Raw genomic sequence first — 18376 nt, 5'->3', positions numbered from 1 at the left:
TATCATTGTACCAGTTGTATTGTTTTTATTAATGCATTTTAAACTATCATTGTACCAGTTGTATTGTTTTATTAATGCATTTTAAAATGTCATTGTACCAGTTGTATTGTTTTTATTAATGCATTTTAAAATATTATTGTACCAATTGTATTGTTTTTATGCATTTTAAAATATCATTGTACCATTGTATTGTTTTATTAATGCATTTTAAAATATCATTGTACCATTGTATTGTTTTTATTAATGCATTTTAAAATATCATTGTACCAGTTGTATTGTTTTTATTAATGCATTTTAAACTATCATTGTACCAGTTGTATTGTTTTTATTAATGCATTTTAAAATATCATTGTACCAGTTGTATTGTTTTATTAATGCATTTTAAAATATCATTGTACCAGTTGTATTGTTTTATTAATGCATTTTAAAATATCATTGTACCAGTTGTATTGTTTTATTAATGCATTTTAAAATATCATTGTACCAGTTGTATTGTTTTTATTAATGCATTTTAAAATATCATTATACCAGTTGTATTGTTTTATTAATGCATTTTAAAATATTGTTTATGTAGGTTTAGTGTTAGCGGATGTTGAGATAAATGTATCACTTCTTCAACAGAATCAGTGCCAGCAATATAAAGATGAGTGTTTCACTTTCTGTCAAGTTGTATGCAGTGGTTGTATGTTGTAGTTTACAGATGACGGAATGTGTACAATATTATCTTTGTGATTTTATGTGTATGTAATATATATGTCTTCTTTGTAATTCTATTGATCAACTTCATTTCCTATTCAAATTGGCATACATGCTTGTCTTTGTGTATTAGTTCTGTGTAATACTATTGATCACCTTCATTTTCTATATAAACTGTCATACAGATTTCTTGCAATCCTTTCAGTACAATCATGTTCAAAGGTTTCTCCAGTTGCCATTTTCAGTTTGTCAGAGCTGCATATGCCCCCTAAATCTGTTGATTTGTTTGAAATAAGACTCATTTTTAAAGATATTTGTTTTTTATGTCCCTCAATGGATTTGGAGAAATGCATTTGAGAAATTTAGTTCTGTAATTTCCATTAATTCGTTATCCTTTTCTTTCCAGAAAGGGCCCATAACATGTGGATTCCAGGATTTGGAACAGATGATCTCAGACCATACAAGAAAGCCTGTACTACAGAGGCTCACAAGCAGGTCAGTGATATGCACTTTGACATCATTCATAGTTCGTGGGGGTCAGTGATATGCACTGTGAGATCATTTATAGTTCATGGGGGTCAGTGATATGAACTGTGAGATCATTTATAGTTCATGGGGGTCAGTGATATGCACTGTGAGATCATTTATAGTTCATGGGGGTCAGTGATATGAACTGTGAGATCATTCATAGTTCATGGGGGTCAGTGATATGCACTGTGAGATCATTCATAATTCATGGAGGTCAGTGATTTGCACTGTGAGATCATTCATAATTCATGGAGGTCAGCGATTTGCACTGTGAGATCATTCATAGCTCATGAGAATGTGGTTGTGAGGTACAGTAGGACAGAATGGGTGTAATGAATGAATACAAGCAGGTCAGTGGTATGCACTGTGAGATCTTTCATAGTTCATGTGGGTCAGTGATATGCACTGAGATTCATAGCTCATGGGGGTCAGTGATATGCACTGAGATCATTCATAATTCATGGAGGTCAGTGATATGCACTGTGAGATCATAATTCATGGGGGTCAGTGATATGCACTGTGAGATCATTCATAATTCATGGGGTCAGTGATATGCACTGAGATTATTCATAATTCATGGGGGTCAGTGATATGCACTGAGATCATTCATAATTCATGGGGGTCAGTGACATGCACTGTGAGATCATTCATAATTCATGGGGGTCAGTGATATGCACTGTGAGATTCATTATTCATGGGGGTCAGTGATATGCACTGTGAGATCATTCATAGTTCATGAATGCAAGTTGCTCTTTGTGAGATACAGTTTGACAGAATGGGTGTAATGAATGAATACAAGCAGGTCAGTGGTATGCACTGTGAGATAATTCATAGTTCATGTGGGTCAGTGATATGCACTGAAATTCATAGCTCATGGGGTTCAGTGATATGCACTGAGATCATTCATAATTCATGGAGGTCAGTGATATGTACTGTGAGATCCTAATTCATGGGGGTCAGTGATATGCACTGTTGAGATCATTCATAATTCATAGGGGTCAGTGATATGCACTGTTGAGATCATTCATAATTCATAGGGGTCAGTGATATGCACTGTGAGATCATTCATAATTCATGGGGGTCAGTGATATGCACTGTGAGATCATTCATAGCTTATGAATGCAAGTTGCTCTTTGTGAGATACAGTATGACAGAATGGGTGTAATGAATGAATACAAACAGGTCAGTGATATGCACTGTGAGATCATTCAGAGTTCATGGGGTAGATGTGGTTATTTGTCAGGTACAGTAGGACATAATGGGTGTAGTGAGTGAATACAAACACATCAGTAATATAATTCATAGCTCATGAGGGTGCATGACTGTTTGTTAGGTACATTAGGTTAGGATGGGTGTAATGAATGAATACAGCCAGGCCATTGATATCATTTATAACTCATAGGGGTGCACGGCTGTTTGTTAGGTACATTAGGTTAGGATGGGTGTAATGAATGCCTACCAACAGTTCTGTGATATGCACTGTGATGTCATGTATACCTCATGGGGGGAGTATGATTGTATGTGGGATTGAATAGGATAGGATGGGTATAATGAATGCCTACCAACAGTTCAGTGATATGCACTGTGATGTCATGTATATCTCTTGGGGGGAGAGTATGATTGTATGTGGGATTGAATAGGATAGGATGGGTATAATGAATGCCTACCAACAGTTCCATGATATGCACTGTGATGTCATGTATACCTCATGGGGGGGAGTATGATTGTATGTGGGATTGAATAGGATAGGATGGGTATAATGAATGCCTACCAACAGTTCCATGATATGCACTGTGATGTCATGTATACCTCATGGGGGGGAGTATGATTGTATGTGGGATTGAATAGGATAGGATGGGTATAATGAATGCCTACCAACAGTTCAGTGATATGCACTGTGATGTCATGTATACCTCATGGGGGGAGTATGATTGTATGTGGGATTGAATAGGATAGGATGGGTATAATGATTGCCTACCAACAGGTCAGTGATATGCACTGTGATGTCATGTATACCTCATGGGGGGAGTATGATTGTATGTGGGATTGAATAGGATAGGATGGATATAATGAATGCCTACCAACAGTTCTGTGATATGCACTGTGATGTCATGTATACCTCATGGGGGGAGTATGGTTGTATGTGGGATTGAATAGGATAGGATGGGTGAAATGGATCAGCATGTGCAGGTCAATGAAATGCACTGTGATATATCATTAATACCACATGGGGGAGGTGTGGTGGTGTGTGTGGGGAGGTTAAGGAGAATAGGGTTTGGTGAATAAAATGGAGGAATACAAGCAGGTCAGTGCTGTGCACTGTGATATATCATTAATACCACACAGGGGAGGTGTGGTTGTGTGTGGGGGTTAAGGAGAATAGGGTTTGGTGAATAAAATGGAGGAATACAAGTAGGCCAGTGCTGTGCACTCTGATATATCATTAATACCACATGGGGGAGGTGTGGTGGTGTGTGGGGGTTAAGGAGAATAGGGTTTGGTGAATAAAATGGAGGAATACAAGCAGGAGAGTGCTGTGCACTGTGATATATCATTAATACCACATGGGGGTAATGTGGTTGTGTTCGTTATTGAGTAGAATAGGGTGGAGTGAGTCAAATGGAGAAATAGAAGTAGGTCAGTGATTTGTATTTGTGGGTGGAGTAGAATAGGGTGGGATGAGATAAATAGATAAAGCAGGACAGTGATATGCGCTGTGATATCATTCAGTCCTCCAGGGGGAGGTATTGTTGTGTTTGGGGTGGAGTAGTACAGGTCATGTGAAATGGATGAAGCAGGACAGTGATATGCGCTGTGCTATCATTCAGGGGGAGGTATTGTTGCATGTAGTAGTACAGGGTATGTGAAATGGATGAAGCAGGGCAGTGATATGCACTGTGCTATCATTCAGGGGGAGGTATTGTTGCATGTAGTAGTACAGGGTATGTGAAATGGATGAAGCAGGACAGTGATATGCACTGTGCTATCATTCAGGGGGAGGTATTGTTGCATGTAGTAGTACAGGGTATGTGAAATGGATGAAGCAGGACAGTGATATGCGCTGTGCTGTCATTCAGGGGGAGGTATTGTTGCATGTAGTAGTACAGGGTATGTGAAATGGATGAAGCAGGACAGTGATATGCGCTGTGCTATCATTCGGGGGAGGTATTGTTGCATGTAGCAGTACAGGGTATGTGAAATGGATGAAGCAGGACAGTGATATGCGCTGTGATATCATTCAGAGGGAGGTATTGTTGCATGTAGTAGTACAGGGTATGTGAAATGGATGAAGCAGGACAGTGATATGCGCTGTGCTATCATTCAAGGGGAGGTATTGTTGCATGTAGTAGTACAGGGTATGTGAAATGGATGAAGCAGGACAGTGATATGCACTGTGATATCATTCAGGAGGAGGTATTGTTGCATGTAGTAGTACAGGGTATGTGAAATGGATGAAGCAGGACAGTGATATGCACTGTGCTATCATTCAGGGGGAGGTATTGTTGCATGTAGTAGTACAGGGTATGTGAAATGGATGCAGCAGGACAGTGATATGCGCTGTGCTATCATTCAGGGGGAGGTATTGTTGCATGTAGTAGTACAGGGTATGTGAAATGGATGAAGCAGGACAGTGATATGCGCTGTGCTATCATTCGGGGGAGGTATTGTTGCATGTAGCAGTACAGGGTATGTGAAATGGATGAAGCAGGACAGTGATATGCGCTGTGATATCATTCAGAGGGAGGTATTGTTGCATGTAGTAGTACATGGTATGTGAAATGGATGAAGCAGGACAGTGATATGCGCTGTGCTATCATTCAAGGGGAGGTATTGTTGCATGTAGTAGTACAGGGTATGTGAAATGGATGAAGCAGGACAGTGATATGCACTGTGATATCATTCAGGAGGAGGTATTGTTGCATGTAGTAGTACAGGGTATGTGTAATGGATGAAGCAGGACAGTGATATGCACTGTGATATCATTCAGGGGGAAGTATTGTTGCATGTAGTAGTACAGGGTATGTGAAATGGATGAAGCAGGACAGTGATATGCACTGTGATATCATTCAGGGGGAAGTATTGTTGCATGTAGTAGTAGTACAGGGTATGTGAAATGGATGAAGCAGGACAGTGATATGTGCTGTGATATCATTCAGGGGGAAGTATTGTTGCATGTAGTAGTAGTACAGGGTATGTGAAATGGATGAAGCAGGACAGTGATATGCACTGTGATATCATTCAGGGGGAAGTATTGTTACATGTAGTAGTAGTACAGGGTATGTGAAATGGATGAAGCAGGACAGTGATATGCGCTGTGCTATCATTCAAGGGGAGGTATTGTTGCATGTAGTAGTACAGGGTATGTGAAATGGATGAAGCAGGACAGTGATATGCACTGTGATATCATTCAGGAGGAGGTATTGTTGCATGTAGTAGTACAGGGTATGTGTAATGGATGAAGCAGGACAGTGATATGCACTGTGATATCATTCAAGGGGAAGTATTGTTGCATGTAGTAGTACAGGGTATGTGAAATGGATGAAGCAGGACTGTGATATCATTCAGGGGGAAGTATTGTTGCATGTAGTAGTAGTACAGGGTATGTGAAATGGATGAAGCAGGACAGTGATATGCACTGTGATATCATTCAGGGGGAAGTATTGTTGCATGTAGTAGTAGTACAGGGTATGTGAAATGGATGAAGCAGGACAGTGATATGCACTGTGATATCATTCAGGGGGAAGTATTGTTACATGTAGTAGTAGTACAGGGTATGTGAAATGGATGAAGCAGGACAGTGATATGCGCTGTGCTATCATTCAAGGGGAAGTATTGTTGCATGTAGTAGTACAGGGTATGTGAAATGGATGAAGCAGGACAGTGATATGCACTGTGATATCATTCAGGGGGAGGTATTGTTGCATGTAGTAGTACAGGGTATGTGAAATGGATGAAGCAGGACAGTGATATGCGCTGTGATATCATTCAGGAGGAGGTATTGTTGCATGTAGTAGTACAGGGTATGTGAAATGGATGAAGCAGGACAGTGATATGCACTGTGATATCATTCAGGAGGAGGTATTGTTGCATGTAGTAGTACAGGGTATGTGAAATGGATGAAGCAGGACAGTGATATGCACTGTGATATCATTCAGAGGGAGGTATTGTTGCATGTAGTAGTACAGGGTATGTGAAATGGATGAAGCAGGACAGTGATATGCGCTGTGCTATCATTCAGGGGGAGGTATTGTTGCATGTAGTAGTACAGGGTATGTGAAATGGATGAAGCAGGACAGTGATATGCACTGTGATATCATTCAGGAGGAGGTATTGTTGCATGTAGTAGTACAGGGTATGTGAAATGGATGAAGCAGGACAGTGATATGCACTGTGCTATCATTCAGGGGGAGGTATTGTTGCATGTAGTAGTACAGGGTATGTGAAATGGATGAAGCAGGACAGTGATATGCACTGTGATACCATTCAGGAGGAGGTATTGTTGCATGTAGTAGTAGTACAGGGTATGTGAAATGGATGAAGCAGGACAGTGATATGCACTGTGATATCATTCAAGGGGAGGTATTGTTGCATGTAGTAGTACAGGGTATGTGAAATGGATGAAGCAGGACAGTGATATGCACTGTGATATCATTCAGGGGGAAGTATTGTTGCATGTAGTAGTAGTACAGGGTATGTGAAATGGATGAAGTAGGACAGTGATATGCGCTGTGATATCATTCAGGGGGAAGTATTGTTGCATGTAGTAGTAGTACAGGGTGTGTGAAATGGATGAAGCAGGACAGTGATATGCACTGTGATATCATTCAGGGGGAAGTATTGTTACATGTAGTAGTAGTACAGGGTATGTGAAATGGATGAAGCAGGACAGTGATATGCACTGCGCTATCATTCAAGGGGAAGTATTGTTGCATGTAGTAGTAGTACAGGTCATGTGAAATGGATGAAGCAGGACAGTGATATGCACAGTGATATCATTCAGGGGGAGGTATTGTTGCATGTAGTAGTACAGGGTATGTGAAATAGATGAAGCAGGACAGTGATATGCACAGTGATATCATTCAGGGGGAAGTATTGTTACATGTAGTAGTAGTACAGGGTATGTGAAATGGATGAAGCAGGACAGTGATATGCACTGTGATATCATTCAGGGGGAGGTATTGTTGCATGTAGTAGTACAGGGTATGTGAAATGGATGAAGCAGGACAGAGATATGCACTGTGATATCATTCAGGGGGAAGTATTGTTGCATGTAGTAGTAGTACAGGGGATGTGAAATGGATGAAGCAGGACAGTGATATGCACTGTGCTATCATTCAAGGGGAGGTATTGTTGCATGTAGTAGTACAGGGTATGTGAAATGGATGAAGCAGGACAGTGATATGCACTGTGATATCATTCAGGAGGAGGTATTGTTGCATGTAGTAGTACAGGGTATGTGAAATGGATGAAGCAGGACAGTGATATGCACTGTGATATCATTCAGAGGGAGGTATTGTTGCATGTAGTAGTACAGGGTATGTGAAATGGATGAAGCAGGACAGTGATATGCGCTGTGCTATCATTCAGGGGGAGGTATTGTTGCATGTAGTAGTACAGGGTATGTGAAATGGATGAAGCAGGACAGTGATATGCACTGTGATATCATTCAGGAGGAGGTATTGTTGCATGTAGTAGTACAGGGTATGTGAAATGGATGAAGCAGGACAGTGATATGCACTGTGCTATCATTCAGGGGGAGGTATTGTTGCATGTAGTAGTACAGGGTATGTGAAATGGATGAAGCAGGACAGTGATATGCACTGTGATATCATTCAGGAGGAGGTATTGTTGCACGTAGTAGTACAGGGTATGTGAAATGGATGAAGCAGGACAGTGATATGCACTGTGATATCATTCAAGGGGAAGTATTGTTGCATGTAGTAGTACAGGGTATGTGAAATTGATGAAGCAGGACAGTGATATGAACTGTGATATCATTCAGGGGGAAGTATTGTTGCATGTAGTAGTAGTACAGGGTATGTGAAATGGATGAAGCAGGACAGTGATATGTACTGTGATATCATTCAGGGGGAAGTATTGTTGCATGTAGTAGTAGTACAGGGTATGTGAAATGGATGAAGCAGGACAGTGATATGCACTGTGATATCATTCAGGGGGAAGTATTGTTACATGTAGTAGTAGTACAGGGTATGTGAAATGGATGAAGCAGGACAGTGATATGCGCTGTGCTATCATTCAAGGGGAAGTATTGTTGCATGTAGTAGTACAGGGTATGTGAAATGGATGAAGCAGGACAGTGATATGCACTGTGATATCATTCAGGGGGAGGTATTGTTGCATGTAGTAGTACAGGGTATGTGAAATGGATGAAGCAGGACAGTGATATGCACTGTGCTATCATTCAAGGGGAAGTATTGTTGCATGTAGTAGTAGTACAGGTCATGTGAAATGGATGAAGCAGGACAGTGATATGCGCTGTGCTATCATTCAGGGGGAGGTATTGTTGCATGTAGTAGTACAGGGTATGTGAAATGGATGAAGCAGGACAGTGATATGCACTGTGATATCATTCAGGGGGAAGTATTGTTACATGTAGTAGTAGTACAGGGTATGTGAAATGGATGAAGCAGGACAGTGATATGCACTGTGATATCATTCAGGGGGAGGTATTGTTGCATGTAGTAGTACAGGGTATGTGAAATGGATGAAGCAGGACAGTGATATGCACTGTGATATCATTCAGGGGGAAGTATTGTTGCATGTAGTAGTAGTACAGGGTATGTGAAATGGATGAAGCAGGACAGTGATATGCGCTGTGCTATCATTCAAGGGGAGGTATTGTTGCATGTAGTAGTACAGGGTATGTGAAATGGATGAAGCAGGACAGTGATATGCACTGTGATATCATTCAGGGGGAAGTATTGTTGCATGTAGTAGTAGTAGTACAGGGTATGTGAAATGGATGAAGCAGGACAGTGATATGCACTGTGATATCATTCAGAGGGAGGTATTGTTGAATGTAGTAGTAGTACAGGGTATGTGAAATGGATGAAGCAGGACAGTGATATGCACTGTGATATCATTCAGAGGGAGGAATTGTTGTGTTTGGGGTGGAGTAGTACAGGTCATGTGAAATGGATGAAGCAGGACAGTGATATGCACTGTGCTATCATTCAAGGGGAAGTATTGTTGCATGTAGTAGTAGTACAGGGTATGTGAAATGGATGAAGCAGGACAGCGATATGCACTGTGATATCATTCAGAGGGAGGAATTGTTGTGTTTGGGGTGGAGTAGTACAGGGTATGTGAAACCAGCAAACATAAAGGATTGTTTACATTTCAGATGATTACTGTCAGATCAGACAGCACAATAACATTTTCCTGAGTGGGATGTGATTGTCTATTGCTGAGTAATGTGTGTGGATGGGAATGAGGGTAGGCCTCAGATTAGGGAACAGATGAACTGTTGAAGAAAACCTGTTTATTTTGGCAGGTCTCATCCATTTGATTTCGATTTGTTTGGCTTGCCCAAAAATTTGTGTTTATATTTGCCAAATGTGGATGAATGCATATCTAATTTTCTACCTTTAACATCTTTTGTCATGTACCGTTTGTACTCAGAAACAACTTTCTGTCAGTCAAATTATTTTATGGATCAGATTTCTAATTATGTATATTTATTTACAGAGAATGGCTTTAATTCGCAAAACAATGAAGAAGACTTAAGAATGAAGACCATCCAGATTAAGAATGGGCTTTTATCAAATGACTGTACAAGCAAGATATTGGCAGCTGTTGTATTTATATACATGGTGAAGAGAAGAGAGAGATTTTATTTGAAGAGCTCTAGTGTTTTCGAAGACTGCTTTCTTATTTTCAGTCATTTTGCACACCCTTATTTATTTGTATACATAGCTCACCCAGCTTAATGGCTGCTTGTGGTATGCCCTGTGTCCATCATCCATATTTCTGATGTGATTTTGGTCAAACATGGAATGTACATTTATATAATCAGTATCTCCGACTAATTTAAGTATGAAGAATAGCAACACTTATTAATGAGGTGATCTTGCATCCGATTGGTTGAGCATGTTACCACTCTGGAGGTGATATTTGTGATCAAATTTAATCCAACATGGAATATGTAATAAAAAGATGATAATCTTGAACATTTTTAATTTTAAGCGACATCTGCATGCATTTTTGAGGGAATCTTGCACCTGATTGGTTGTTCTTTTACGAGTCTGAAGGGTATATGTTCCTTCCAGTTTTGGTCAGACTTATATAAAGTTTATATTATCAAGATCTCAAACAATTGCAAATAAAAAAACACCCATACATATTAATGAGGTTGTTGTTGTTGTTGATGTAGGGTTTAATGCCATTTTTCAGCACAAGATAGGCTATACATGGCGGCCAGTATAATTGGTGGAGGAAGAGCCCTGAAAACCCCCGGGAAGAACCACCAACCCATGAGAATCTACTGGCAGGCTTTCTCACGTACCAACATTAGCTGAGCCTGAGACTCGAACTCACGCAGACAGAGGTGAGATGGCAGTGATCCGTAACGGCGAGCGCTTTAGACCACTCGGCCACTCAGGGCCCCTATTAATGAGGTGATCCTGTATCTAATTGGTTGAGCATTACACTACTTGGATAGCAATGTTTCTAGTCCAGTTTTGAGCAAATTTGGATGTATACTGCATTTGTGAACATACTGTGATCAGATTTTGTATGTAGTCTTGTGTGTAGTCATAATGTTGTGGGATCATTTTTACAATGAGCGAGATTCATGCATATTAATGAAAAGCTTGAATTGGATTGGCTGAGCTTGTTATTATGAGTGAGATCCATACATATTAATGAAATGCTTGAATTGGATTGGCTGAGCTTGTTACTATGAGTGAGATCCATGCATATTAATGAAATGCTTGAATTGGATTGGCTGAGCTTGTTACTATGAGCGAGATTCATGCATATTAATGAAAAGCTTGAATTGGATTGGCTGAGCTTGTTACTATGAGCGAGATTCATGCATATTAATGAAAAGCTTGAATTGGATTGGCTGAGCTTGTTACCACTCAGAAAGCTCTATTTGTGAACTGATTTTAATCCAGTTTATTTTATAGGTTTTTTGATCAATATCCAAACAAGTTTAGTTATGAATAGGGCTGTCAAAAATCACGAATAACCAACCCGGGTACCCGTTGCGAAATTTAACGGGTACCCGTTAGCACATGAATGACATGTACAACCGTAGACCAACTAATTGTTATCCCCATTTCTTTAATATTTTGTATGGCGATAGAGGCTAACCGTGTAATGCACTACTCAGTCTGATGCGTCCGCACCGATGTAGCTGCGAATGATCTAACCGCACGCTATTAATTAATAAATTTATTTAGAATGACCTTTGTACACAGATGGTAGGTATAATCCAACTTTTAATGATCACTGTGATCAGCCGCGTTAAATCCTTTAGAACACTCACCTTTTTTTAAAGTACAAGTCCTTGTTAGAACAGACCACGTTTATTCATCGGCTTTTGACCGCAGATTTGAATTACCCACGCATGCGTGTAAAGCAGCTTTACCGCATGTCAAGAGTAATGCGTTAAAACCGTCTTTGTGTGTGTGTGTGAGTGAGAGAGAGAGAGAAGACCAGAAACTGTATTCACTACACAATAATAATAATTCAAACTAAATAATATAATGTTTGTAAATGTTTTTATTTTTATGAGAAAAACTCAGAAAGAATTTAGCAAATCTCAATAATGCCAGTCTGTCATAGTCAACAAGTACATGATCATTGTTCGCAACACATTTTCCAGTTTCTGTTAAAAAAAACTAACATATCGACCGTATCTGGTGACACCGATGCACGTTTCTTGTTTATAACGTGTCCAGCCGTCGAAAATGCACTTTCTGATGGAACCGACATCGCAGGAATACAGAGATACTTTCGTGCAAGGGCAGCCAGCCTGGGATAACGTGGTGTATTGTCTCTCCAATACTGAAGAATGTCACCATTAACATTAAGTGGCGTCTCCGACAGATATGTTGACAATTCGTCTACTGATGAAGCGTTGTCATCTGTGGCACACAGAAAAGCGAGATCATCAAATATATTATTTTCTGCGACATTTTCCAGTTTCTGTCTCTTCGATTCTGGTTCATCCGTTTTGTCAGTGATGGCATCATTAGTTTGCGACACAGTTAGTGGATCCGGGATTACTACTGCCATCAACTCCAGTCTGACAGCAGCGTACGTCTCCTGTCATGGTGCTTCTTTAAAAAACTTTAAAAGTTTATAACGTGGACTGACAACTGCAGCCTTAGCTGCATTGAGCACGCTCTATCCAGTAGGATAATAGCGGGTTTGAAGTTCATTTGTGATTGCATTCCTACATTCTTTAATTGCAGCTGCGTCATCTGGTTTTAAATCGGAAATGTTTTTCATTATTATGTACAAGTGCACATACACAGACGAGATAGATGGGTACTTTTGTCCAGATGACATGACAGTAACTTGCTTAAAAGGCTTTAGTATTGGTATGAGAGCTTCAGCCAATGACCAGTTTTCGTCCGTCATTTCATATGTAGAAGCGATGCTGCGGACTGTTACCTGTGGGCCAGACAGAACTGCACCAATCGCCCACCGTAATTTGACGAGGCATTCCAACATATCCAGAGTCGAATTCCACCTTGTAGAACAATCTATTATAACTTCTGAAACCGTTGTGGTGTCATTATTTTGAAGAGCTTTCTGTTTTTCACGCAAAGCCTGAGCTGCAACTGTACTGCGTTTGAAATGTGCGGATAATCTCCTGGATGCACCAAGCATTCTGGCTATGGATTTCACTTTTAAACCAGCGCTAATTGCCAATTGCAACGTATGCGCAAAGCAAAGTTGATCTGGCCAGTCATCCAGCAAGTTCATGGCTGCATTCATATTAGATCCGTTGTCATGGACTGTAGCAGCAATTTTATTTATTGGAATGTTCCACTCATTGGCACAATCACTCAGACGAACACTGATATTTTGCCCAGTGTGTCTTTCCGGAGTCTCTCTTGTCTGCAAAATTGCCGATTCTAGTTCCCACACAGGATTTATCCAATGAGCAGTCACACACATATATGCAATGTTCTGCAAAGATGTCCACAAATCAGTCGTAAACGCTACATATAAAGCCTTTTCCAATTTCACCAACAGTTTTCGAACGCCTTCATCATATAGTTCCTTTATTAAAGCAGTTGTCATTGTTCTAGATTTAATGTCGTAATCTGGCTCAAGAAAATTAATTAGGCTTTTAAAACCTTCTCCATCCACAATACTTATTGGCCACCCATCTTGTGCAATAAAGGCCGCAATTCTGCGATCAATTTGTAAGGTCCTGGCTTTTGATAAGTTTGGTTTTCTGACCAAGAATGAAGCAATGCTCGGAGTACTATTTGCGCTCTCATTCTTATCAACGTCGATGCGATGTGTTCCAACGAGATGTTTCCGCAAAGTACTTGTGTTTCCACCTTTTGCAGAAAGCACCAGTTCACACAACTTGCAACGAGCATTATTATCATTTAGTCGTTCAGCATGCGCCCACACTTTAGAACCTTTGCCCATTACTCTTTCTTAAAAATTTATTTAAATACAAAAATAATATTACTAAGAGTCGCTATAATAACTGTTTTGTTCGACACATGAAGCTCTTCTAAAATGGCAGTAACAAATAGGGCTATTATGCCCCAGTTATACCACGTGACCACGCAGTCGCAGAAGTGATATTATTTTGGAATTATAATTCTTAAGATAGTTATGACAAAAACGTAGTAGTATCGAAAGTAGAAATATCGGTATATGTATGATGGCTAACTTTCAAAATTAGCAGAGCTAGTCGACTAGAAAAACAACGAGCTGCTCAAAGATTACTTTGAGGCATTACGAAGATTTCAAGGTGTCTAGGTGATAATTGTTCATAATATAAATTGTGGGATTTCTTCGACATGTGTGTTCGGAAATCAAAGGTATCCATCTGGATTTCATTAAAAGAGCACGCAATGTACCGATCATTTAGCACCCACAATCAATAGTTATCGTCTACAAAGAGGTTTATTACCTGTAGAACAATGCTATGTTTTAACCTTGGTATATAATGCCTCGGGGATAACGGTTTGTCCTGTTGCACAATGCCAATGAATTTTATTAATCCAAACAGACTCTCTGATGTATTGTTTATTTATATTAAGCAGGGATCTGGTTTCTAATTAAAGCCATAGCTGTCACACCTGTTTGAAGTGGTTGGCGAGTGTGGCGATTTTTTTTTACGGGTACCTGCGTTTACGTTTCAATACCCGGGTTTTTCAATACGGTCGGGTACCCGAGTACCCGTTGACAGCCCTAGTTATGAACAACATCCCATTCTTTTTAATTGGTTTTAATCCAATTTATTTTATAGGTTTTTTTGATCAATATCCAAACAGGTTTAGTTATGAACAACATCCCATTCTTTTTAATTGGTTTTAATCCAATTTATTATGTAGGTTTTTTGATCAATATCCAAACATGAACAACATCCCATTCATTTTAATTGGGTAAATTTGCATTAGATTAGCTGATCTCATCAGATTTCATACAGGTTAAATAACAAGAAACATCCATGCATAATAAATAGGTGATATTGCATCTGATTGGATGAGCATGTTAACACCGTGGAGATCATATTTCTAGTCAGATTTAATCAAACTTGAAATATGGGTTAATTTCATCAAGGTTTCATAAACATTTTGTTAAGGGTTACATCCATTTATAATAATGAGGTAATCTTGCTTTCCATTGACTACCAATCTGGAGGCCTTATTTCGGATCTGATTTTAATCAAACATTTGTGTCATCAAAATATGCTAATTAGGTGATCTTGCATCTGATTGACTGAGCTTGTTGCCACTTTTGAGTCTGTTTTTCTGAAATATGTTCAATGTTTTTATTATTTTACGTATTAAATGTAAACATTAATCATGTGATCCTGCATCACTTCTTACCACTCAAAAGATAGACTCAGACTTGGTAAATAAACTTATAGCATCAAGATCTTGGATGAATATGATTATGAGTGAGATACACACATATTATTCAGCTGCTTTTGTATCGGATTTGCTGAGCTTGTCAACACTCTATCAACCTTTTACGATTAGATTTTGATTAGCCCCAGGTTGACAAGTGGTCTCTACTGCACCCGTTTACAGATCACAACATCTCTGTCTGTTCACATTGGTTTAAGTCTTAGCTCGGCCAACATGGGTGTGCGAGTTAGTTGGTGGATCTTCCAGGGGTCTTCCTGGGTTCTTCCTTCACAAAATATATTGGCCTCCGTGTATAGCTTATAGTTTGCAGAAAAATGGCATTGAGCCCACAAAGCAAAACCAGATTGATTAGATTTTGAACAAAATTGTTAAATAGTTTTACATCATCAACATATTGGATGAGTTTGATCATGAGAAAGATTTGCATATTTATGAGATAATCTTGATCAGCTGAGATTCCGTCTTTAAGATTTTTCTCCAGCTTGACAAATAATTTTGACACAGTTGTGCATCTGATTGACTACACTTGTTAGCTTCCTAGAGACTGTATTTATCATCCAGACTTGATCAAACTTAGTAGATCAGTTCAGTGATGAGCAGGTTGCTTGCATTTTAGTTTTGCCTTTATCTTTAGACAATTTTTATCAGAGCTTACTAAAATGATTAAAATCAACATGATGGAACTGTAAAGATTTGGAGACGTTTACATAGAGTTGTGTTCTTTCAATGCGATTTGGAGACAGAATATGGAGTTGTGTTCTTTCAATGCTAACTAAAATTGCTAGTGAAATTGTCAACTGTTATATTAGCCTGGTGAGCAGTATTAGGTCCACTTGGGTTGAATGTTATTCACGTAAAATAACTGAGTTATTTATAAATGTTATTAAAGGTACCATTTAATTTGATTAACAGAAAAACGTTAGATATTGTTTAAAGTATTGGTAGTTATGCCTCTTTCACATTTTGAATTCATCTGAAGTTACATGAGTAATATGTAATTATAAGAGATCATCGCGATACTAGAAGCATTCCATTGTAGGCAAAGGGTCCATAACTTTTCCCTCCTTATAATTTGCATTACTTTTTAAACTGTCTCCTTTTTTTAAATATGTATTGATAGGTCAGGGAATAGTACTGTTGTTAGGTCAGTATTCTTTTATTTGCTTGGGATAATTATAGTAATGTACGCCCAGAACTATAGAAGAACTGCAGATTCTTGTTAGAATGTTGTCTTTAATATTACATACCACCAGCTTATTTAATACAATTACTCAAGAAGAAATACACATGTAAACTTTGAATATATCATATTACTTTATTTATACAATTGTTGTAAGTAGTTGTGAAATAATCAGATTGTGTTTTATTTCTCTGGCCTGCCATTGTATAAATGAATTATTTGTATGTAGATTTTGTAAATCTTTAATCACAGTCCTAATGATACAATAGAGTAAATTTACATTTTATATTGAAAATTTCATTAAGTGTGAATAAACACAGAAGACAAATTGTTGTAAAAACAATCTGCATTGAACACATATGAAAACTATGCCTATTTTGAAAACGTTTGAACAAAAATGTCAGTGAATACAGCTTTATGAATAAATGAGACAGATACAGTCCATTCATGTCCATTATAATCATACCTCATGTAAATGTCATGAATTCTAATTATTTGACAAGATGGGACACTTACTGTCATGTAAATGCCATGAATTCTAATTATTTGACATGATAGGACACTTACTCTCATGTAAATATCATGAATTCTAATTATTTGACATGATAGGACACTTACTCTCATGTAAATGTCATGAATTCTAATTATTTGACATGATAGGACACTTACTTTCATGTAAATATCATGAATTATTTGACATGTGGGCCACTTACTCTCATGTAAATGTCATGAATTATAATTATTTGACATGTGGGCCACTTACTCTCATTCACATATTTATTCATTATCAGCTAAAATGAGTAACATTGTGTGCCTCTGTTGACCATGTATATTCTCATGGTGCCAAGTATGCACTAACACCCTGTCACAGTTGACAGTGTATATTCTCAGGTGTCAGTGTGCACTAACACCTCTCAGGAATGTAATTCATATGTAATATTTATAGTGTTAACAAAGTAAGACTTTGTTGATTTCCTTTGTGTAGGAGAAAGGGAGCCATTTAGTTAAATCATTGATTTCATAGATTATGTACTTGCATACAAGTCAAGTCCAGATGCAGACAAGTCAATTCCAGATGCATACAAGTCAAGTCCAGATGAAGTCCCTGATCTGCTACAGAGCAACATTTATTTTGTTTGTGATTAATTCGAACAAACTGCACAAACCCAAATTGGCTGGCACATCTTGCAACAGTAGATCTGGGTCTGTGCAGTTTGCACTTGGACTTGACTTATAAGCAAGTGTGTACAATTCCTTTATCTTTATAGTCCATTATTATCTACAATACAAGTTATATGTATTTTTATGCCCCATTATTATGTACAATACAAGTTGTGTGAATCTTTATTCTACCTACTTTATGTTCTCAAACATAATGCCAACAGCTTCAGTTGTTGACTTCATTTCAAAAGATTTATTATGATATATTTATCAATTTTGCATCAGTCATTATTCTCCATGCATTTTCTAATCTCCGATTTTATAATATGGATCCCTAATAAAATATATGCCATCAGTGATGAGTATTTTTTCAGTAACTGCTGTGTTTAAGTTTTAATTTGGTTTCCATCAAACGTTTTAGCTAAATTTGAAACTTATTTTCTTTTAGCCTTACTGTTGTAGTTCACAATGTTCTGCAGCACATGGAACTGTTTTCAGGTACGTTTCTTAGTGAAATATGGAGATTCAGTTTCCATTTGACCAGTGTATCTGATCTTACAGTCTTTTCTACCCTGTATTATGGAAGGGCTGTGCCTATTCCAGGAAAATATACCTGGGTCACTTTCAGTAGGTAGTTGTCACCCATAGATGCAGTTTAGATTTTTGTATCATTTCATATGAATTCTTTTGAGTAATTACAGTAGCCTAGTCT

General features: G+C 38.4%; 2 protein-coding genes across 2 annotated transcripts in view; one reads left to right on the top strand and one right to left on the bottom strand.

Moving 5' to 3' along the window:
• Positions 1-18041, top strand: part of LOC149785955 (transcription initiation factor TFIID subunit 12-like) — a 53028-nt gene extending 34987 nt beyond the window's left edge. Inside the window, exons 5-6 of the mRNA XM_089976210.1 lie at positions 1103-1191; positions 9934-18041. Of these exons, the coding sequence (XP_089832336.1) occupies positions 1103-1191; positions 9934-9972 (128 nt within the window). The 3' untranslated portion in view covers positions 9973-18041. The remainder of the gene's footprint in view (positions 1-1102; positions 1192-9933) is intronic.
• Positions 12601-13866, bottom strand: LOC149785956 (E3 SUMO-protein ligase ZBED1-like). Its single transcript, XM_089978090.1, has one exon. The coding sequence runs from the start codon at positions 13864-13866 to the stop codon at positions 12601-12603; it is 1266 nt and encodes a 421-aa protein (XP_089834216.1).
• Positions 18042-18376: the final 335 nt, after the last annotated feature.

The sequence above is a fragment of the Sinohyriopsis cumingii genome, chromosome 12 (assembly GCF_028554795.1).
Source record: "Sinohyriopsis cumingii isolate HCF-2022 chromosome 12, ASM2855479v2, whole genome shotgun sequence".
Taxonomy (NCBI): domain Eukaryota; kingdom Metazoa; phylum Mollusca; class Bivalvia; order Unionida; family Unionidae; genus Sinohyriopsis; species Sinohyriopsis cumingii.
This window is presented reverse-complemented; position numbering and strand designations above follow the sequence as displayed.